Source organism: Hemiscyllium ocellatum, chromosome 4 (assembly GCF_020745735.1).
Source record: "Hemiscyllium ocellatum isolate sHemOce1 chromosome 4, sHemOce1.pat.X.cur, whole genome shotgun sequence".
NCBI lineage: Eukaryota > Metazoa > Chordata > Chondrichthyes > Orectolobiformes > Hemiscylliidae > Hemiscyllium > Hemiscyllium ocellatum.
Window position 1 is genome coordinate 57,827,714 of NC_083404.1, and position 22,726 is coordinate 57,850,439.

General features: G+C 44.2%; 1 protein-coding gene and 1 long non-coding RNA gene across 3 annotated transcripts in view; one reads left to right on the plus strand and one right to left on the minus strand.

The window, feature by feature from the left end:
• Positions 1–772, minus strand: part of grhl2b (grainyhead-like transcription factor 2b) — a 153,088-nt gene extending 152,316 nt beyond the window's left edge. For both annotated transcript variants that reach the window (XM_060823263.1, XM_060823264.1), the window contains exon 1: positions 380–772. In XM_060823263.1, the coding sequence (XP_060679246.1) occupies positions 380–399 (20 nt within the window). In that variant the 5' untranslated portion in view covers positions 400–772. The remainder of the gene's footprint in view (positions 1–379) is intronic.
• On the plus strand, positions 65–22,147 carry LOC132813856 (uncharacterized). Its single transcript, XR_009644181.1, has 3 exons — positions 65–475; positions 767–813; positions 19,818–22,147. It is a non-coding gene; the product is annotated as an uncharacterized LOC132813856 (long non-coding RNA).
• The last annotated feature ends 579 nt before the right edge of the window (positions 22,148–22,726 follow it).

A 22,726-nucleotide genomic window follows, 5' to 3' on the forward strand; every position in this document is an offset into this window, starting at 1 on the left:
GGGGGGGGGTACAGACCACTGACTCAAGACCAAACTCAACCAAGTTCACCTCCTCCGTTGGGGAGGGCGCAAACTCAGTTTGAAAACAGCACCCCCCCCCCCAATGTCCCAGCAGAAAATGGCCGATGGGGGGGGGGTGAGGAATAGGACTTGGAAAACGCTCTTTGTATAATCGGGTTCCAGGATGATCGCTTGAAAGGATCTCAAAAATATGTTGATAATAATCACAATTCAGGTCTGGTGTGTGGATAGAGACACTGGTTTGTCGAGTTGAGGAGAATTCGGGGAGGGGGGGGGGGGAGGAGGTTGTTGGTTGAAGACAAGAGACCATTAAAGATAAAGCCGAGGATAAAGAGACAGAACCAGTAGGTTCACTTACTTGTCCGTCTCCTGTGACATATTCCTCCGGCTCCTCTTGCGAAACTGGACTTTCAAGTCGGTGCGGTACGGTCTGACGGCAGAACCTGGGCTACAGGTAATTCCTCTTTTCGACTTTCTGCAGAACCGGTGCGATGAGTGCAGTCCCACGGTAACCCTGCTCTACATGAGACTTGCAGGGCTGCATAAAGCGTGCGGCGGGGGGGGGGGGGGAATAAAATCAAAACCCCTTTACTCAAAACAACAGACTACACCATGGGTGGGCGCCAAAGCAGTGTATGATTAGGGAATTTCCAAAATAAAAAGCAAGCGTATATACAGATATGTGGAAAAATTCAGATTTCAGTTGGGTGAGGTGCTGGAGGTAAAAGTTGCGTTTTTTTTCCAGGCTGAGCGCTTTCAGATTCCAGGAGGCGGTACCGACGTGGAAACCAGGTAAGTGACTGGATGAAAGGTGCATCGATCCGCCCACCTCAACTGCACATAGACTGAATCAGAGACAGTGAGGTACTGTACCTGAGAGGGAGAGGGAGCCAAGGGTGTTTAATCGGAGAGAATGTCGCAAATTCAGGCGAATTCAGATTTTGACACAAACGCCAGGGGAATCGGAGAAGAGGGCAAGTGGAATTTTTGATACCAAGTAGACCGCTGGAGCCCGGATTTTGTTTGCTAAATTGAAGGAAACAACATGAAGATAGAGCTAAGCAATTAAGATGAAGTTAAACAACTGAAAGAAAATAGTGTACCAGTGGAAATAAGTGCCCGGAGAGGGATTGCAAGTACTGTTTGTTGTAATAACATTACACAGGTCTTCCTGAACGAACATGTCACAGTATAACATATTGAGTGTGCTTGGAAATTTGAAAGGGTGCATTCGTGCTCTTTGTTATGTGTATCAGTCGAAATGTATAGTTACTTATTGCAAATTACTGTACTTCTTGGTTAGGATTGCAGCATAATTGTTAATCATTCAATTGGTATATCAACACCATGAGGTACACTGTCAACCACCTCCTGCTCTAACACCTGTTAGCACTGCAGTTGACTTGAAATTGAATAAAATCACCCCATGAATAGTTTTACAATTTTTATTTTTTCCCAAAGCTAACAATTTGGGGAAGTTTCAAGGCAGTAACTTAACTTCAGAATTCAGATGACAGTTATCTAAATCATCAGTTTTAACACCACTTGATTAGATTATTGTTCTGTGATTACACAAGATACTGTATCCATTATTCACCTTCCAGTACAAGCTTGTATAGATGGCAGTTGTTAGCTTAAGAGATATGGGTGATAGCCAATCTTCGGTACTTATTCACACCTTTTAACAAAGCCACATTTGAAATGTTATTTAAATTAAAACAGAAAATGCTGGAGAAATTCAGCAGGTCTGGCAGTAACTTGGAGAAAGAATAGAACTAACATTTTGAGTCCAAAGACTCTTATTCAGTATTGTGTGTTACTTAACTGTGCAGGTCATGAAGAAAATGCTTAGGTTTGATCTCTAGTCTGTAATGAGCTATTTGGAGAATGACATCAATTATTTGTAAATGTACTTTGCACAGGAAGTGGGGGAAATGCATCAATGTTTTCCCCACCTGATCGCTATTCAGTAGCTTCTGAAAATTACATATTTTTGTTATTGCATTAGAAACAAAAACTAAAAAGTATGGTCTCTTTCAAGAGAAGTAACTCATTCTGAAGTGCCCCTTAATGTTCATCTTTTACCAAGTTGTGGTAAAATGAGTCATTTCAATGAGATGCCAGTGTGCTGGTCAATCCTGTCCAAATATCAGTTATTGTGCTCAGCAGAGAAGGGAATGATATTGAAACATTAGTGGTGAAATTTATAATACTGTACTGTAATGTGGGAGAGAGAATAATTGGGATGTTTGGCAGAAAGCGTAAGAGAGGTAGGAACCATTACCACAAAAACACTATCTGACAGTTCAAAATATTGGAATTTCCGATCAAATTTTTAGTGTTGTGGCCCTGGGGAGTCAGCAATGAAAGTTAACTTTGGAAGAATGGTGAGTAAAGGGCAAAGCAGTTGATAAAATAAAGAATAAGCACAATATAACAAGGAAGAAACTGTTATATCCAGGGCTTAACAATAGAGAAACCGGATAATATTATATAAACAGAGGTGAAAAGTGTGGTGCTGGAAAAGCGCACTGGGCCAGGCAGCATCCGAGGAGCAGGAGAATCGACGTTTCGGGTGTAGGCCCTTCTTCAAGAATGAGGCTGGTGTGCCAAGCGGGCTGAGATACAAGGTGGGGGCGGGGGGGAGGGGGCGGAATTTGTGGGGAGGGGGGAATTTGGGGGAGGGGCCTGGGAAAACAATAGGTGGAAGGAGGTGAGGGTGAGAGTGATAGGCTGGAGAGGGAGTGGGCGTGGAGAGGTCGGGAAGAAGATTGCAGGCCAAGAGGGCGGTGTGCTGAATCCGGGGGTTGGGACTGAGATAAGGTGGGGGGAGAGGAAATGAGGAAGCTGGAGAAATCTACATTCATCCTGTGTGGTTGGAGGGTTCCTAGGCGGAAGATGAGGTGCTCTTCCTCCAGGCGTCGTGTGGCCAGGGTCTGGTGATGGAGGAAGCCAAGGACCTCGGGGCGGTTGGGTTGGTTGGTGTGGGTGTCTCAGAAACGTTCTGCAAGTAGGCGGCCTGTCTCCCCAATGTAGAGGAGATCACACTGGGTGCAGTGGATTCAGTAAATGGTGTTTGGTGCAGGTGAATTTGTGACGGATATGGAAGGATCCATTGGGGCCTTGGAGGGAGGTGAGGGGGGAGGTGTGGACGCAAGTTTTGCACTTCTTGTGGTTGCAGTGAAGGTGCCAGGAGTGGAGGTTGGGTTGGTGGGGGGTGTGGGGGGACTCAACACAGACATTTGCTACAAACCGACCAACTCCCACAGCTACCTAGATTACACCTCCTCCCACCCTGCCCACTGTAAAAACGCCATCCCATATTCCCAATTCCTTCGCCTCCGCCACATCTGCTCCCAGGAGGACCAATTCCATTACCGAACAACCCAAATGGCCTCCTTTTTCAAAGACCGCAATTTCCCCTCTGACGTGGTCGACGATGCTCTCCACTGCATCTCCTCCACTTCCCGCACCTCCGCCCTTGAAACCCACCCCTCCAACCACGACAGAACCCCACTTGTCCTCACCTTCCACCCCACCAACCTCCGGATCCATCGTATCATCCTCCGTCATTTCCGCCACCTCCAAACAGACCCCACCCCTATCAGCGTTCCGGAGAGACCACTCCCTCCGCGACTCCCTCATCAGGTCCACACTCCCCACCAACCCAACCTCGACTCCTGGCGCCTTCCCCTGCAACCGCAAGAAATGCAAAACTTGCGCCCACACCTCCCCCCTCATCTCCCTCCAAGGTCCCAATGGATCCTTCCATAGCCATCACAAATTCACCTGCACCTCCACACACATCATTTACTGTATCTGCTGCATCCGATGTGGTGTCCTCTACATTGGGGAAACAGGCAGCCTACTTGCGGCACGTTTCAGGGAACACCTCTGGGACACTCACACCAACCAACCCAACCGCCCCGTGGCTCCCCTCCCACTCCGCTAAGGACATGCAGGTCCTTGGCCACCTCCATCGCCAGACCCTGGCCACACGACGCCTGTAGGAAGAGCGCCGAGAGCGCCTCGTCTTCCGCCTAGGAACCCTCCAACCACACGGGATGAATGTAGATTTCTCCAGCTTCCTCATTTCCCCTCCCCCATCTCTTTCCCCCCTCCCCCCCCCAACCAACTCAGTCCCAACCCCCGGATTCGGCATCACTCTCTTGACCTGCAACCTTCTACCCGACCTCTCCGCCCCCACCCCCTCTCTGGCCTATCACCCTCACCTCCTTCCACCTATCGCATTCCCAATGCCCCTCCCCCAAGTCCCTCCTCCCTACCTTTTATCTTAGCCTGCTTGGCACGCCCTCCTCATTCCTGAAAAATGGCTTATGCCCGAAACGTCGATTCTCCTGCTCCTTGGATGCTGCCTGACCTGCTACGCTTTTCCAGCAACACATTTTTCAGCTCGGGATTTCAATTTCCCCAACATTAACTGGATAGACAGTGTGAAAGGCCCAGAGGCCCAAAGGTTCTTTAAAATGTTACCAGGATAGCTTTATAATCCAGTGAGTAAAAAGAACTGCAACAGGGGGTAATGCTGGACCTAATTTTAGGGAATGAAGCCAGGCTAGTGGTAAATGTAGCAGTGGGGAAACTTTTCGGTAATCAGATGGACCAATGGGCTGAGGAGTGGCAGATAGCATTTAATTTAGATAAGTGTGCAGTGTATACACTTAATGGGAAGGTCTTAAGGACTGTTGTGAAACAAAGAGAGCTTGGAGTGCAGGTTTATATTCCTTGAAAGTGGAGACACAGGTAGACAGGATAGTGAAGAAGACATTTGGTACACTTACCTTTATTGGTAAGTGCATTGAGTATAAGAGTTGTGCAGGACATTGGTTAGGCCACTTTTGGGATACTATGTCCAATCCTGGTCTCCCTGCTATGGGAAAGATGTTGTGAAACTTGTGAAAGGGTTCAGAAAAAATTTACAAGGATGTTGCTCGGTTTGGAGGGTTTGAGCCAGAGGGAGAGGCTGAATAGGCTGAGGCTTTTTTCCCCTGGATTGTCAAAGGCTGAGGGGTGATCTTGTAGAGGTTTATAAAAACACACAGGGCATGGATAGGGTGAATAATCAAGGCCTTTTTCCCTGGGATAGGGGAGTCCAAAATTAGAGGGCATAAGTTTAAGGTGAGAGGGAAAATTTTTAAGGGACCTAAGGGACAACTTTTTCATGCAGAGGGTTGTGCGTGTGTGGATCGAGCTGCCAGAGGAACTGGTGGAGGCTGGCACAATTACAACATTTAAAAGGCATCTGGATGGGTATATGATGAGCAAGGGTTTAGAGGGATATGCGTTAAGTACTGGCAAATGGAACTAGATTAAACATGTGTGGTCGGCATGGACAAGTTAGACCGCAAGATCTGTTTCCATGCTGTTCAACTCTATGACTCTAATTCCGTGCAATTTAAGGTAATTATGTATAAAGGCCAAGATAGACTGGATGTAAAGATCCTGAACCAGGAGAACCCAATAAAATAAGACAGGACAAAGTTGTGTGGGAGCAGCTGCTTGTAGCAACATCAGTGCAATGGGTGTGTTTCAAAAGGTAATAGTAAGGGTGCAGGGCAACATGTTCCCATAAAGATGAAGAGTAAGACCAGAATGTCCAGAGAACCCTGGATGTCAAGGCATCTACAGGATTGGATAAGGAGAAAAAAATGTCACATATAGTATATACCAAAGGCTCAAAGCAATGGAAATTAGGGGCAAGAGAATAATTAGGGAAAGAGTACGATTCCATTAGGGACCAAACTGGCCAGTCTGTGTGAAGTTGGAAGACATTACTGAGGTTCCAAATTAGCACTTCGCATTTGTGTGTACTGTAGAGAAGAATGATGTGGACATAGAAACAAAGGAGGGTAACTATGGTATACTTGAACGAATTAGCATTAAGAGAAAGAGAGAGAGAAGAGGTATTAGTGATTTCAGCAGACTCTTGAAAATGGATGAATCCTCAGAAGTGGATAAGATGTATCTCTCTTGCCTCCTATGGGAGACAAGAGAGGAGATTGCATGGATTCTAATATCCATTTTCAAATCCTATCTGGCCAGAGGATGGGTGCCAGCAGACTGGAAGGCAGTTGATGTGGTACAATTATTCAGGAAGGATGTAGTGATAAACTAGGAAACTACAAGCCAGTAAGTTTATCATCTGTGGTAGGGAAATTATTGGGGGGAAAAGAAAATCTGAGGGTCAGATTTAATCTCAACTCGGAGAGACAAAAATTAATCAAAGATAGTCAGCACGACTTCGTCAGGAGAGATCACATTAACAAATTTGGTTTCATTTTCTGAGGAGGTGACTGTGTGTGTAGATGAGGGTAGTGCAGATGATGTAGTCTAAATGGTCTTTGGTAAGGCTTTTGATAAGGTTTCGCATGGAATTGGTTAAGTAGCTAAGAGATTATGGAATCCAAAATTGGCCTCGTGGCAGGAAGCAGAGGGCGATGGTCAAAGTGTGTTTTTGTGACTGGAAACCTGTATACAATGATGTACCACAGGGTTCAATGTGGGATTCCTTGCTATTTGTTATGTATGGTTAATGATCTAGAAGTGAATGTAGGAGGCATGATCAGTGAGTTCGCAGATGACATGAAAATTTGTGATGTGATAAATAACGAGGAGAAAGGCCTTCGACTACAAGACAATATAGGCAGCCTGGTCAGATAGGTTGGTCAGTGACAAATTGAATTTCATCCTGAAAAGTGTGTGAGATGAGGTATTTTGGAAGGACTAACCAAACAAGGGAATACTGTATAAATTGAACAGTAGGACCCTAGAAAACACAGAGGGACCTTGGTATGCATATCCGTAGATGTTTGAAGGCAGCAGGGTAAGCAGATAAGGTGGTTAAGAAGGAAGATAAGATACTTTCCTTTATTAGTCAAAACTTTGAATACAAAAATGAGGAGGTTATGGTGAAGCTGTTTACAATGCAATTTAGACCACTGCTGGAGTACTGTGTGGCCACACAACAGGAAGGATGTGATTGCACCAGAGAATGTGCAGAAGAGATTCACCAGGTTGTTGTCTGGGCTGGAGCAACTCAGTTATGAATAGCGACTAGATAGACTGGTGTTGTTTTCCTTAGCATGGAAAAAGATGAGGTGGTTCTGATTGAGATGCACAAAGTTCTGAGGGAAATATTGTGTGAAGCCTTTACCCTTAGAAGAGGGGTCAATAACCAGGGGCTCAGTTTTAAGATTTTGAGGAAACCTCTTTTCACCCAAACTTTTGTAGATATCTGGTATTTGCTGCTCTTTAAAGATCTTAGAGACAGGAACCCTCAAGACATTTAAGAGCTGTTTACATGAGCACTTGAAATACCATACCATACAAGGCTATGGGTCAAGGGCTGGAAAATAGGATTAGAATAGATAAATATTTGATGACCGGTATAGCCACGATAGGCTGAAAGGCCTCTTTCAGTGCTGTACTCTATAACGGGCCATGTCTATGGAAGAAACACAAGTTGACGTTTTCAGGCATTGTTATCTGAAAGGAAAAAATGCTTTTCTGATGTACCTGAAATATTAATTTGTGTTCTGTCTGTGAATGCTGCTAAATCTATTGAGTATCTTCAGCATTTTCATTTTGCATTTCCATAATCAGAAACAAATAATTAGTTTATTATAGGTAATAAAATTTCCCTGAATCCCGCTCAAGATTTGTTTGAAATATTATAGATTTACTGTGACTATTTGCTTTATTAATTATGTAGGGCCAGATTTCTTCCTGCATGATAAATGTTGAAAAATTTGCAAAAATAAGTTCAAATATTTCATGTTACAGAAACCGTTCAACGAGCGAGTTGCTAATTAAGAATAAGGAAGGTGAGAATATAGCACAATATAATAGAAAGCAATCACAGTTCATTTCCTGTGCAGACATTTGCAAAGCTAAAATACTGCAGATGCTGGAAATCTGGAGTAAAAACATAAACGTTGGAAAGACTCAGAATATCTAGCAATACCAAGTCATAGAATTGTAACATTAAGTATCTCTCCATGGATGCTGCCATCTGGCTGAGTGCTTCTAAAACATCCTGTTTGACTTAAATCAAATTTATTGATAAGATGGAAGGTCCTTAGCTGTAGTCAAATAAATTAAAATGGATCAGGCATGATATACAAAATTATTAACATTTACTATGTTGAAAGCCTAAATTTCCATTAACAAAGAAGAAATCTACTTACGAATTAAGAAAATCATATTCTGGTAATGCAGCATGTGACTGTTTTAAGAAGAATTCCCCTGATAGGAAATGTGTCCAATGTATTTTCTGAGTCGAACAGATCTTTTCCCCTCAATTCTGTAATCTACCTGTCCTATACTTGTGTTGGGCTGCAGTGTCATGGATGCCAGTATTGAATAGACATAGTCTCTGGCTGATTATTTCTTCACCAGTCTATATGCTCTAAAACCACATGTGCATCTGAAATCAGCCAACACTGCTCAGAATACCAAGCAGATCCAGGACCATCCTGCTCTTCTATAGTTCTGTCTGATATTGAGTATTTAATTAGCAGAGGAGTATGATGTCAAATTGCTTTTTAAAAATCTTCTAGTATTTCATCTTCAACCATTTTATATTTTCATCACTTTTCCTCCCCAAGGGACCAATTAGTGGTATTTTCATTCTTCCATTTTCTCCCATTGTTCTTCTGGCCAAGGCATGTTCTGATTTCCAAATGCCTGCTGCACATGAATAGCTACTTCCCATCTAGAGTAAGTGGCTAATGGACATCTGTTGAACAGCAGCTGGGAAGTCTTCTAAGTAGGCAAATATTATGGTCACCTACTCTCAGTCATGGACAGTAATTTGCATAGTTTCACTTAAGGATGAGTTGCTTTTGCCACAGGCCAAATGATGTAAGCCGCCTACATTGTTACCAGGTACCACCTGAAAGGATGCTTCCCCACCAAAATGCCTTTCATATCCTCAGGCCATCCCAAATTATTCATAGCCTTTTGACAATGTGGTCACTGCACCTTGGCTTGTCACTTCATCTTAAAGATGGCACCTTTACCTATGCAACAAGCCCCTTAAATGGTTTGCATTGTATTTTTGTGTAGTAGTGTTATGCTTGTATATGGTTTCATGGATGCTTATCAATGGTGGTGTTATGATAATGTCACTGGACTAGTAATCCAGAGCCCAAACTAATGCTCTGGAATGTGCATTCAACTTCGATCAATTAAATTCAGTTCATACACCTGAAATTTAGGTAACCTTAGTTTTGTGGTCAATTATGAACCACCACCACCACCACCATTGATTGTTATAAAAACCATTTTATTTACTACTCTTAATTGACCTCTGGTTACTAGGCCAATTAATCAGTTCAGAGGAAATTTACAATTGGCAATGAATGTGACGTCCGCAGCTCATGTAACTTCCAACTTCTTTAAGCCCTGAGGCACACGACATCATCTTCACACTGACTGTGGTCTCGTGTCTATATTCATTCTTTCCTCTTCCAGCTCCACCTTCAGCAGTAGAGTCTTGAGGCATCTTGGCTGCAAATGTGTTGCTGGTCAAAGCACAGCAGGCCAGGCAGCATCTCAGGAATAGAGAATTCGACGTTTCGAGCATAAGCCCTTCATCAGGAATAAGAGAGAGAGAGAGCCAAGCAGGCTAAGATAAAGGGTAGGGAGGAGGGACTGGGGGGAGGGGCGATGGAGGTGGGATAGGTGGAAGGAGGTCAAGGTGAGGGTGATAGGCCGGAGTGGGGTGGGGGCGGAGAGGTCAGGAAGAGGATTGCAGGTTAGGAGGGCGGTGCTGAGTTGAGGGAACCGACTGAGACAAGGTGGGGGGAGGGGAAATGAGGAAACTGGAGAAATCTGAGTTCATATCTTGTGGTTGGAGGGTTCCCAGGCGGAAGATGAGGCGCTCCTCCTCCAGCCGTCGTGTTGTTATGTTCTGCCGGTGGAGGAGTCCAAGGACCTGCATGTCCTCGGTGGAGTGGGAGGGAGAGTTAAAGTGTTGAGCCACGGGGTGATTGGGTTGGTTGGTTCGGGCGGCCCGGAGGTGTTCTCTGAAGCGTTCCGCAAGTAAGCGGCCTGTTTCACCAATATAGAGGAGGCCACATCGGGTGCAGCGGATGCAATAGATGATGTGTGTGGAGGTACAGGTGAACTTGTGGCGGATATGGAAGGATCCCTTGGGGCCTTGGAGGGAAGTGAGTGTGGAGGTGTGGGCGCAAGTTTTACATTTCCTGCGGTTGCAGGGGAAGGTGCCGGGGGGTGGAGGTTGGGTTGGTGGGGGGTGTGGATCTGACGAGGGAGTCACGAAGGGAGTGGTCCTTGCGGAACGCTGATAGGGGAGGGGAGGGAAATATATCCTTGGTGGTGGGGTCCGTTTGGAGGTGGCGGAAATGGCGGCGGATGATACGTTGTATGCGGAGGTTGGTGGGGTGGTAGGTGAGAGCCAGTGGGGTTCTGTCTTGGTGGCGGTTGGAGGAGCGGGGCTCAAGGGCGGAGGAGCGGGAAGTGGAGGAGATGCGGTGGAGGGCATCATCGATCACGTCTGGGGGGAATCTGCGGTCCTTGAAGAAGGAGGCCATCTGGGCTGTGCGGTGTTGGAATTGGTCCTCCTGGGAGCAGATGCGGCGGAGACGAAGGAATTGGGAATATGGGATGGCATTTTTACAGGGGGCAGGGTGGGAGGAGGTGTAGTCCAGGTAGCTGTGGGAGTCAGTCGGTTTATAATAGATGTCTGTGTTGAGTCGGCCGCCCGAGATAGAAATGGAGAGGTCTAGGAAGGGGAGGGAGGAGTCTGAGATGGTCCAGGTGAATTTCAGGTCGGGATGGAAGGTGTTAGTAAAGTTGATGAACTGTTCAACCTCCTCGTGGGAGCACGAGGCAGCGCCGATACAGTCATCGATGTAGCGGAGGAAAAGGTGGGGGGTGGTGCCAGTGTAGTTGCGGAAGATGGACTGTTCCACATATCCTACGAAGAGGCAGGCATAGCTGGGGCCCATGCGGGTGCCCATGGCAACTCCTTTAGTTTGGAGGAAGTGGGAGGATTGAAAAGAGAAGTTATTCAGGGTGAGGATCAGTTCAGTCAGTCGAAGGAGGGTGTCAGTGGAAGGGTACTGGTTGGTGCGGCAGGAAAGGAAGAAGCGGAGGGCTTTGAGTCCTTCGTGATGGGGGATGGAGGTGTGCAGGGACTGGATGTCCATAGTGAAAATAAGGCGTTGGGGACCGGGGAAGCGAAAATCCTGGAGGAGGTGGAGGGTGTGGGTGGTGTCCCGAACGTAGGTGGGGAGTTCTTGGACTAAAGGGGACAGGACCGTGTCGAGGTATTGGGAGATGAGTTCGGTGGGGCAGGAGCAGGCTGAGACAATGGGTCGGCCGGGGCAGGCAGGTTTGTGGATTTTGGGCAGGAGGTAGAAACGGGCGGTGCGGGGTTGTGGGACTATGAGGTTGGAGGCGGTGGATGGGAGATCCCCTGAGGTGATGAGGTCCTGGATGGTCTGGGAGATGATGGTTTGGTGGTGGGAGGTGGGGTCGTGGTCAAGGGGCGATAAGAGGAGGCGTCCGCGAGCTGGCGTTTGGCTTCAGCGGTATACAGGTCAGTGCGCCAAACTACCACCGCGCCTCCCTTGTCTGCGGGTTTGATGTTGAGGTTGGGATTGGAGCGGAGGGAGCTCGCGGACTCTCCCTCCCACTCCACCGAGCATCTGCAGACCTCACTTTTTACTCTTGAGGCATCTTGACAATCTTCCCTTGAACTACTTTTTTTGTAAAATCTCTAAGCCTTCTAAGAACTTCTTTCCGGCCATGCTCCCACTGAACTCCTGCAAAACTGCTTGCTGTTCATCTTCAACTAGAAGCACAATTTTAAAGCTGTATGTTGTTCCACCTGATATCACTTTTCTGTTCCAGAGTCTTGGCCGAACCCAACAGTGACATGGGTTTTCACTCTGTGCGATGAACAACTATACATTTATATATGTATTTTAATGTAAAAAAGGAGAATGTTATGGAAATTTCTAGCTGTAGAGTGAAAAAATGCTAAACAATTCATTAGAAGAATGATATACTATTTAAAGTACCAGCAGCGAATTACAAATACAGTCACCAAGGGAGCGATTGGAAAGAACAAAAGAGATCACACAAGCTCACTTAAATTAGATTAAATCATTGTGAATATCCATTAGTTGCCTTGACTGAAAATGGGATATATTATCATCACCATTGTGTTTTTTATGAACAGTTAAGTTTTAAATTTATTGAGGGATCTCATGAAATGCATTTGAGGCACCTAACACTATTGTTTTGGTGGCTTTGTTCAATTCACTAGGTAACACAGTTGAGTACAAATGTTTTTATTGATCGATCAAAAGGCATTCTCCATGCTAGAGAAAAGTTAATGTTGCTGGAATCCTACTGAGGCCATGTCCTTATCTTCTACCTTCTGTAAGATTAAAGTTAGAGAGAAAAACTGCAGCTTACTAAAAACTGTGATCAATGCCCTACTTAAGCTTGATACTCTACTGGGGACAGTATTTCAAAGGCTGGGCTGCAAAGAAAAACTCATGGGATGCAGCCCAACTCTGCTTCACAGTTTCAGGACAAACAGTACACAGTTTTTACATACATTTCAAAATTACAATATTGAATGGTGAAATATTGGGCGGCACGGTGGCACAGTGGTTAGCACTGCTGCCTCACAGCGCCAGGGACCTGGGTTCAATTCCCGCCTCAGGCGACTGACTGTGTGGAGTTTGCACGTTCTCCCCGTGTCCGCGTGGGTTTCCTCCGCGTGCTCCGGTTTCCTCCCACAGTCCAAAGATGTGCGGGTCAGGTGAATTGGCCATGCTAAATTGCCCGTAGTGTTAGGTAAGGGGTATGGGTGGGTTGCGCTTCGGCGGGTCGGTGTGGACTTGTTGGGCCGAAGGGCCTGTTTCCACACTGTAAGTAATCTAAAAAGAAAGGTGGAATGTGAGATGAGGAACTATTATTTTCATACTCCTGCCCTCTCCATACATAAAAATGGGATCAGGTTAGTGTGTGGAATGAACTACCAGAGGAAGTTACAAGTACAGTTACAACATTTAAAATATATTTGGATATGTACATGAATAGGAAATATTTAGAGGGATATGGACCAACGCAGGCAAATGGAACTAGTTTCGTTTGGGAAACTTGGTTGGCATATATGAGTTGGACGGAAGGATCTGTTTCTGTTCTGTATGACTCTGACTCTATCAAATGATAACTTTTGTCCTAAAACACTTAAAAATTACAGAGAAATGCTGTATTGAGTCATGGATTTTTTTTAAAAAGTCATTCAAGGGAATGTGGGCATCGTTGGCTGGGCCAGCATTTATTGCTTATCCCTAATTACCTTGGGGAAGGTGATAGTGTGGTGTCTTTTTGAACCATTAAAGACTTTGGGGAGTAAAGACAATGCTATTAGAGTTGGAGATCCAGGATTTTAACCCAACAGCAATGAAGGATCAGTGATATTGTTCCAATTGAGGACAGAGTGTAGTCAGGAGGGAAATCGCAAATGGTGATATTCCATGTATCTCCGCTCTTGTCCTTCTGGGTGGTAGTGGTCATGAGTTTGGAATGTAAACTGGGCCAACAATCCCCACAAGTAGTGAGACTGAATGAGGTGGTGATATTAGTAACTGTTTAGCTGGACCATTTACCAATCAAACACACTCAGCATTATGGCTAAGAACAGTAAGCAATCATAACTTCTCTAATTTCTTTCTTCTCTCGAATCTTCTTTCGAATTTCAGCTGGACCCACTGCTGTGGAGAATGGAGACTGTCCAAATGGCCCATGTCATCTGTCTGAAATGGCTAACATGGGACTGTTTGTTTAGAAAGAAGCAAGTGCAGCCTTGCCATATGTGCATCAGAAAGTGGCAGCAGATTGGATCATGGGCTTGCCTGATTTGACGCAGGGTTTTGAAACATGGACCCCACAGCTCCACTAAGTTCATGCACTATCTCCCTGAGTTGAATTTGTGCTGACCAGCACCTCGTAGCAGACCAGAGCTTCAAGAGAGTCAAGGGGCAGAGGCGAGTGTAGTGGCAATTACTGAGGAGGTAGTGCTGGAGAAGCTGAAAGGTCTGAATGTCAAAAAATCACCTAGATCAGATGGACTGGACACCAAATTTCTGAAGGAGATAGGTGAGGAGATTGTAGGACACTGGCAAAGATCTTTCATGAATCACTGGAGTCAAGAGAGGGTCCCAGAGGATTAGAAAATAGCTAGTGTCATGCTCCTGATTAGGAAGGAGAGAGTCAGAAGACCGGAAACTATAGGCCGGTTAGCCTGACCTCGGTTATTGGTAAGATTTTAGAGTTTATCATTAAGGATGAGTTTGCAGAGTACTTAGAAGTGCATGGTAAAACAGGATTGAGTTAGCATGGCTCCGTCAAGGAGAGCTGATGTCTGACAAATATGAGAATTCTTCGAGGAGTTAATGAGCAAATTTGACAAAGAAGAGCCCAGTGGGTGTGATCAGTATGGATTTCCAGAAAGACTTTGACAAGATACCACACAGGACGCATGCTAAATAGGATAACAGCACAAAAGGCAAAGAGTGGGGGTAAAGGAGTATTTTTCAGGATGGCACCCAGTGACTAGTGAGTTCCGCAGGGGTCAGTGTTGGGACCACAACTATTCATGTTCTGCATTAACGATCTGGATGAAGAAACTGAGGGCATTGTTGCTTAAGTTTGCAGATGACATAAAAATAGGTGGAGGGACAGGTAGTATTGAGGAAGCGGAGAGGCTGCAGAAAGACTTGGACAAGCCAGAAAAGTGGGTGAAAAAGAGGCAGATGGAATACAGTGTGGGAAAGTGGGAGGTTATGCTCTTTGGTAGGAAGCTTAGAGGTGTACATTAATTTCTAAATCAGCAAAGGCTTTGGAAATCTGAAGCACAAAGGGATTTGAGAGTCCTAATTCAAAATTCTTTTAAAGTTGACCTACTAGTTATTCCTAATGAAGGGCTTTTGCCTGAAACGTCGATTTCGCTGCTCCTTGAATGCTGCCTGAACTGCTGTGTTCTTCCTGCACCACTAATCCAGAAGCTACTAGTTCAGTAAGCAGTTCGGAAGGCATATACAGTGTTTAGTGTTCATTTCAAGAGGACTAGAATAAAAGAGAAGGAATGTACTGTTAAGTTAGGGTGCTGGTCAGTCTGTATTTGGAGTATAATAAGCAGTTTTGGACCCCTATATCTAATGGAGGATGTGCTACCCTTGGAAGGGATCCAGAAGAATGATCCCAGGAATGAAGGGCTTGTCGTATTAGGAGTGGTTGAAGATTTGGGCTCCATACTCAATGGAGTTTAGAAGGATGAGGGGGATCTTAAAGTAACATACAGAATACTGAGAGGCCTGGAGACAGAAGATGTTTCCACTAGTAGGAGAGAATAGGATCGAAGGACACAGCCTCAGAGTGAAGGGATGACTCTTTAGAACTGAGTGTCTTTAAAACAGATAAGTTCTTGATTAGTAGGGAGATCAAAGGTTATGGGAAGAAGACAGGAGAATGGGTTTGAGAAAAGAATCAGCCATGGCTGAATGGTAGACCAGACTCAATGGCCAAATTCTGCTCCTATATATCTTATGTTCTTATGGTGTCCAGCACAACGGGTCAGCAGTGCAACTTGCTGGTAACGTGATGTTGCTTCCTTCTGCAAAGTTTGTGTAAATATTGGGCGGTGTTAATGGAGGTATTGTGGTGAGTTGCTGGATTTGGGAGGGAGTGTCATTACAGTCTAGCAAACAGCACGGTGAATTTAACGATCTGTCCACACAGACTGAAACAGGTGTGGGGACAGTGGTTGCATTGCCTCTTGGTGTGTAGTATGCTGATGAGAAGCAGCAAAGACTGCAGACAGGGGAATCTCGGGGTAGAGGAAAGAAGGAGTACCTGGGATGCCATTTTAAGCTAATTCACCAACCCTGCAATACCATCTTACTGAACTTGTGACTACCTATGGGATCTGGCTCTAGAGATACTGACACACTAGGTGTCTCACCTAAAGGACTGCTATTCTAATGGTTTCTAAAAGCACAGACAGTATTTTTATCACAATCCTGTCAACCAGCTGCAATGTAGGTCAAGAACCACTAGTGAGACCCAGAGGGAGATTTTGAAGAATTAAGTGATTAGCACCAGGACCCCAAACCAATTGAAGACAGTGAGATGGAGACCATCCAGCACCTGCAAGAATGACAGCCCCACAATAGGTGAGCGAATGAGAGGATGCTTCAAGATGGAGTTCCACCCTGAACACTGTCCAGTATTTTTAAAGTTAAAAGTCACACAATGCCAAGTTATAATCCAACAGGTTGGACTATAACCTGGTGTTGTGTGATTTTTAACTTTGTCCACCCCACTCCAACACTGGCTCCTCCAAATCAATATTTTAAAATCTAACATAGCCATAGCTGCCAGACCAGCATTGTGGAGAGGAAATCTTTCCAATCACAGAATTGTTAAGTTGGGGTGCACAGTGGCTCAGTGGTTAACACTTTTTTGCCTCACAGCACCAGGGACCTGAGTTCGATTCCCACCTCAGGCAACTGTCTGTGTGGAGTTTGCACATTCTCCCTGTGTCTATGTGGGTTTCCTCCGGGTGCTCTGGTTTCCTCCCACAGTCCAAAGATGTGCAGGTCAGGTGAATTGGCCATGCTAAATTGCCCATTGTGTTAGGTGCACTAGTCAGGGATAAATATAGGGTAGGGGAATAAGTCTGGGTATTTTACTCTTTGGAGGGTTGGTGAGGGCTTGTTGGGCCTAACAGCCTGTTTCCATACTGTAGGGAATCTAATCTTAGTGCAGAAGGAGACCAGTGGGCCCACTGTCTGTGTGAAAAGCTCCAAAGAATGACCTGTGCTACAGCTCTAATCTTCTGGCGGAAGGAGTGAAGTTGGGAATTAAAAATTAAATGAAGTATTGCCCGGGACTCCAGACTGCCACCTGACCTGGATGGAGGCAGATTCCCCAGGCTTCAACCTTAGCAGGAGCACCAGAAACTACCTAGTGGATGTGAAGAGTGTCTGTAAAGAGCACCTTTATTGGCTACCCACCATTGACATGTTACGACAGAGCAGCACATTGGTTGAGAGCATAAAGTTGCTGATACAGCACTTCTAGATTCCAGTGAAAATATATTGCAGCGTGTCATTGTCTTTCCCAACAGTACCATGGTGAATTTTTGCCTTCTTGTCAAAGTCGTTAAACTGAGCCTGAGAGTGCATTAGTGGTGGGCAGTGGGGACATTGAAGGTACAAACCAACCTTGGCCTACTGCGCTAGGTGTTGGTGCTCCAGCCAAAACCTGCTCCCACACCTATATATTTTCCTTTCCTGTATAATACGACTATGGCCATTAAAGCAAATTATGTTGAAAAGCAAGACTGAACTGTCAATTCACATCTATAGTTCTCAAACCACAGGTATGATGTTATACTCCCTATTAACCACATCTCCCACACACCGTCAGAAGGGTGCCTAGACAGCCTGCACCCAGGCAGAATAAGCCATTTGTTGTTGTAACCTTTCTCAGACAAGATCAGTGACTTAACTGTACTGCATATGTGGAAGAGGAAAAAGTTAGTGATTAACCTTTGTATCCTTTCTTTATTCTGAAGGAAATGGGGAAAATGTACCAAGCAAAGGCATCTGATGGTCTGAGCAGTTAATTGTGAGATGACAAAAATGTTTGACTTTTAAAAACATCCTGTTCAAAATAAATAAAAATTAGTATGGGGGATGTACAGTCAGTGCACAGTAGCAGAACCTTTAGAAAATTCATGCTGTTCACAGCTAGCATGCAGGGATAGGGTCTCCAAATACTCCTGAGAAGGATATTCATCCTAATAATTGTAACGCATTCACATCATGCAGGCAATATGTTTCTTACAGCAGAGGGATGTCTGGTGCAGCAACAATCCCAAACTATAGAATTGGCAAATCGAAACCTGTATAGATAAGTGCCTCCGGGAAGCTGTAGATTCCTGATTCCTCACATTCCTTTTGCCATGTCATACTCTGAGCTCTGGAATGGAGCCTGTGGAAAAGTACATGTATCAACACAGACCTTCACAGAAACAAGTTGCAGGCAAAGGGATCTGAATGCACAATTTGATTTCGTAAGTTAATAGCAAGTCATTCAAATGCATCTTCAAACCACAGCAGAGTTCAGATATTCAGCATGAGTACAAGACCCAACCCACAAGTGGGTTTCTAACTGTAAATCCGATTTGTTTTATCTGAAGAACACAGGCATAGAATTTGCAGAAAAATTATAATTAATCTGTCATGATAAACATCCTTTGGCCAATTTTTCTCCTCCAGTGAAGGCATTCCTTCATCGGCTACTATTTTATTGGCACATGTCCATCTAATATGTTCAATACGATTATTTGCATGTAAACTGTTTGACAAAGTGTGCCATGGCCACATCTAAGCACATCTGTCCATACATAGTTAACAGAGGGTCTTAGAACCTTAGAATCAAATAGAGTAAATTCAGTACAGTGTGAAAACAGGCCCTTCAGTCCAACATGCCCACACCGACCATCTAAAGAGTAACCTACCCATATCCATTCCCCCCTACCCTATATCTACCCCTAATTAATGCACCAAACCTACACACCCCTGAACACTGTGGGCAATTTAGCATGGCCATTTCAACTAACTTGCACATTATTGGACTGTGGGAGGAAACCGGAGTGCCGGGAGGAAACCCACGTAGACACGTGGAGAAGATACAGACTCCACACAGACAGTCACCCAAGGCCGGAGTTGTGCCTGGGTCCATGGTACCATGAGGCAGCAGTGCTAACCATGGTGGATAATCCTAGAACTGAGAGGCCATGACTGATTTTCTCCTCATGTTGAAGTGTTGAGCTCACAGTAGTATACGTGTTATGAATTATAGTGAAGTTTAGACTCTGTTGTTACGTACATAACACGATTATTTATCTGAATAAACAGCAAGAAAAGAAATTACTGGTTAATCTGAATTTGCAGTACCATTGGAAATGAATTTGGAGAAAAAAAAGCACAAATTTAAATAACATCTTATTTGTCTACAAGATTCTGTAAATCATTTTTTATTAATTATAAAACATTTAGAGAACTCTTTGCTCTTCTGATAGTGCTTTGGAATATTAACAAAAATTTAAAACAAGCATACTGAACCTTTTTTGCCACATAAAAGCCACTTTGTCAATGCAAGACTGTCTTCATACTACCCTGGACTCTCATTCCTGCTATATGCATGAATCATGAAATGGAAATTCATCCAACAGTGCCATTATATAGGGTAGGCTTCCAGTTGAACTCCCATTATAAAAGGGCAAGGGGGGAATATCAGAGAAGCCATTAATGCAATATCAGTAAATGTGTTTCATTTTTGTGGAGCACATCCAACAAATAGAAATCAAAGTAGAGGGAGACAGTGAAACCATTGGCAATCTCCCATCAGTCAGCCACACGGAAGCACCACTGACCATGTTAGAGAGAAGGAAAATAATCAAAATGCCAGCCGTACTTCTCTGTCAAATTTTACTAGCAGGAGGGGGGGAGAGATGAGGGCAAATGTGAGTCAGATAGGGAAGCAGTGATATGCCTGATCACAGCCTCAATCCCAATTATGGAGGAATCTAGGCTAGATTGGTCAAATAGCAAAGCTAACAAAGGGAGCTGCATAGTCATTGTAGAATTACAGCAAACAAAGCCTGTGATGGTGTTATGTATATTGTTTGAGTATTGTGTTTTTCATTGTGTTAATAGGTCCTTTCAATTCTTGATCAAGAATCCAATCCAAGGTGATGGTCTGAAAGAATCTTCTTTCTACTGATTATAAGTGATCTGCATTAATGGATTATCTTATTGCCTCTACCTACCTTTGGTGGGTGCTATCTGGACCACTGCTCCAACGGATAACTCAATGTTATGAATGTGGACTGACTAAACAAAGCTGATCTGTGATATTTAGGTACCTTTGTTCTAAGCACTGTATATACCCCAAATAATATTGTTTCCGATACATTTCTGTTTAAATAAACAAAGATGTTTACACACATGGACAGGAATGTTAGCAGAGTGCTGTATTTTATTGCTAGAAGAAGCAATCCATTTTCTTTTTAACTCTTGGTATCTGCAGATCATGAATGGAGGAAAACAGAAGGAGTGTGATTTTATGAATTTCTGTTAACGTGAAAAGCAGACCAATTTGTCAGCTCATCAGTGTTACGTTTAGTCAACATTTAGAATAAAAAGGCCTAAAAGCTCCTTCCGCAACCACATCTTCTGGAAGCCAAAATGACTGGCAGTAGATTTGACCATTATTGTGAGACCAGTCCTTTTTATGATCCTTCAGCTGCGTACATTGAGGCCCATTTTAGATTGCCGCACTGCTAACTCAGCACATACTCTGCAATAAAATCCTCTTGTTCAATGTGAATGCTGGAAAGGTTTTTTACATTGGTGACAAAGTATAGGAAACATCAAACATGACTCAGCCTTTCCAAGCCATCAATCAACTGCATCCCATTTGTTCTTAAATTTGGCAACATAATCCAGCTTCAGTATTCCTCTCAGCAGTCATTTCCACGCATTCACCGCCCTCTGTATAAACACATTCAATTTAAATTATCCGTCTCTTTCTGACCTTCAGTCAGTGCAACCTTTTAAGGTGTGACAACTAAAAGCATTTTTCAGGTTCAATTTATCCAACCCTATCTCTGAGTCTTGAATACTTCAGTAAGATTTCCCTCTGCTTTCACTTCTCGAACCACAATGTCCAGATTTTATAGCTTCTTCAGCTCAAGTGTCTAAAACCTGATGCAAATTTACTCACTCTTTGATGTTCGCCTGTCCAAGGTCAAAAAAAGTCTCAACAGCAATTACATATATGGAATTGAACCAACATGTTTTAGAAACTCACTATCGTGAATTGGAACTGCTACCATAGCCCTCTCTGTAGTTATCCTAGGATTTTCCTCATTTACTGATGCTACATTCTATGTTCACAGTTTTAATGATCACTAATACCCCGGACCTTCTTGTAAGTTTTGCCATGAGTGCGTTTGTATCTGAGTCTTCAGAGGCCAGAGTGACTAACTCAGGAAAGAAAATAAGAGTCACTTTGGCATGAAGTTACCTTGTGAGTCTGTGGACTATAAGGAATGCTGATGAGACCTTTGGTGGGTGTTCTCTGGACCACGGGTACTGGGGGAAGCACCTGTCCAGAAGTGTGGGGAAGGGTGTGTACCCTCTCAAACAGTCGAAGCAGAGGGTGACTGTCCATACGGGTGAGTGGGTCACTGGGAGAACACCACATTGCGTGTTTATAGGTATTTATTTGCAAACATCATGGGTGTTGGGGAAACAGAGGGGACCAACAAGAAGTCTCCAAATCTGTGGATGACATGGTGGCTTAGAGGTTGGCAATGCTGTCTCACAGCAGCAGGGACCAGGGTTTGATTCCAGCCTTGGATGATTGTCTGTGGGGAGTTTTTACGTTCTCCCTGTGTCTGTGTGGATTTCTACTGGGTTCTCCGATTTCCTCCCATAGTCCTTTGCTGTGCAGGTTAGGTGGATTAGCCATGGTAAATGCAGGGTTACAGGGATAGGTAGAGGGCTGGGATGTTCATTGAGGGTCAGTATGGACTTGATGGGATGAATGGCCACTTTCCATGCTGTAGGGATTCTATGATTCTTCAACCACAGTTTCAAAACTGGAACGAGTAGTGTCCAGGCAGCAAACAATCCAAGACACAAGATGACCACTTCAAATAAGGGGCAGTTCCATAAAATCCAGGGCTGCTGACCACTTTGTCTGAAATGCCACCAGCCACCCTCCTCCAGTCCTCTCAGATCTTTGTGTTGTTCTGACTCTGAATTGCTAGATCATCCCTGATTTTCATTGCTCCACTATTGGTAGCCATGCTTTCAGCTGACTATACACTTAGCTCTAGGATTCTCTCTCCAAATCTTTCAGCCTCTCTTCATATAAGACACTCCTTAAAATCTACCTTTTTGACAAAGTATTTGGTCCTCAGTCCTAATAACTGCTTCAATTGCTTGCTGTCAAATTTGGTTTGATGATATTCCTATGAAGTGCCTTGATATGTTAATATGTTAAATATATAAATGTATGTTGTTGAAAATAATAAATTCCATGAGCCACTTGAACTGTTTCTGTGATTACTTATCACCCTTAAATATAATGTAAAATATTTGTAACAGATGGGTGGTATCTGTACAATGCATTGTACAGTAAACGTCATGGAGTAGTAAGGAGTGTAAGACATGATTCTCTGATGGGATGACATTGCTCCAAGTTGATTGGAAGAAAAGACTAGGCACTTTGCCATTGGGATGAATTGAAACATTAGAGCATCAAGAAGACACTAATATAGTCGTCATGTCACTGGCTACTGCTCTGAGAACACATCTTCAAATGGTTGAATTTAAATTCAATCAATAAACCAGGGCTGATAAACTAATTTAAGGGTGACTACAAAACCAAAATTGTGAAAACTCTTTAGAGAAGAAACCTGCCGTCCTTAGCTGGTCTGACCTTTATGGAGGGAGTTGATGTACTGAAAATATCACCAGGTTAGTAATCAAGAGGCCAAGACTAGTGGTCTTGGTTCAAATCCCACTGGGGCATCTGATGGAATTTAAATTCAGTT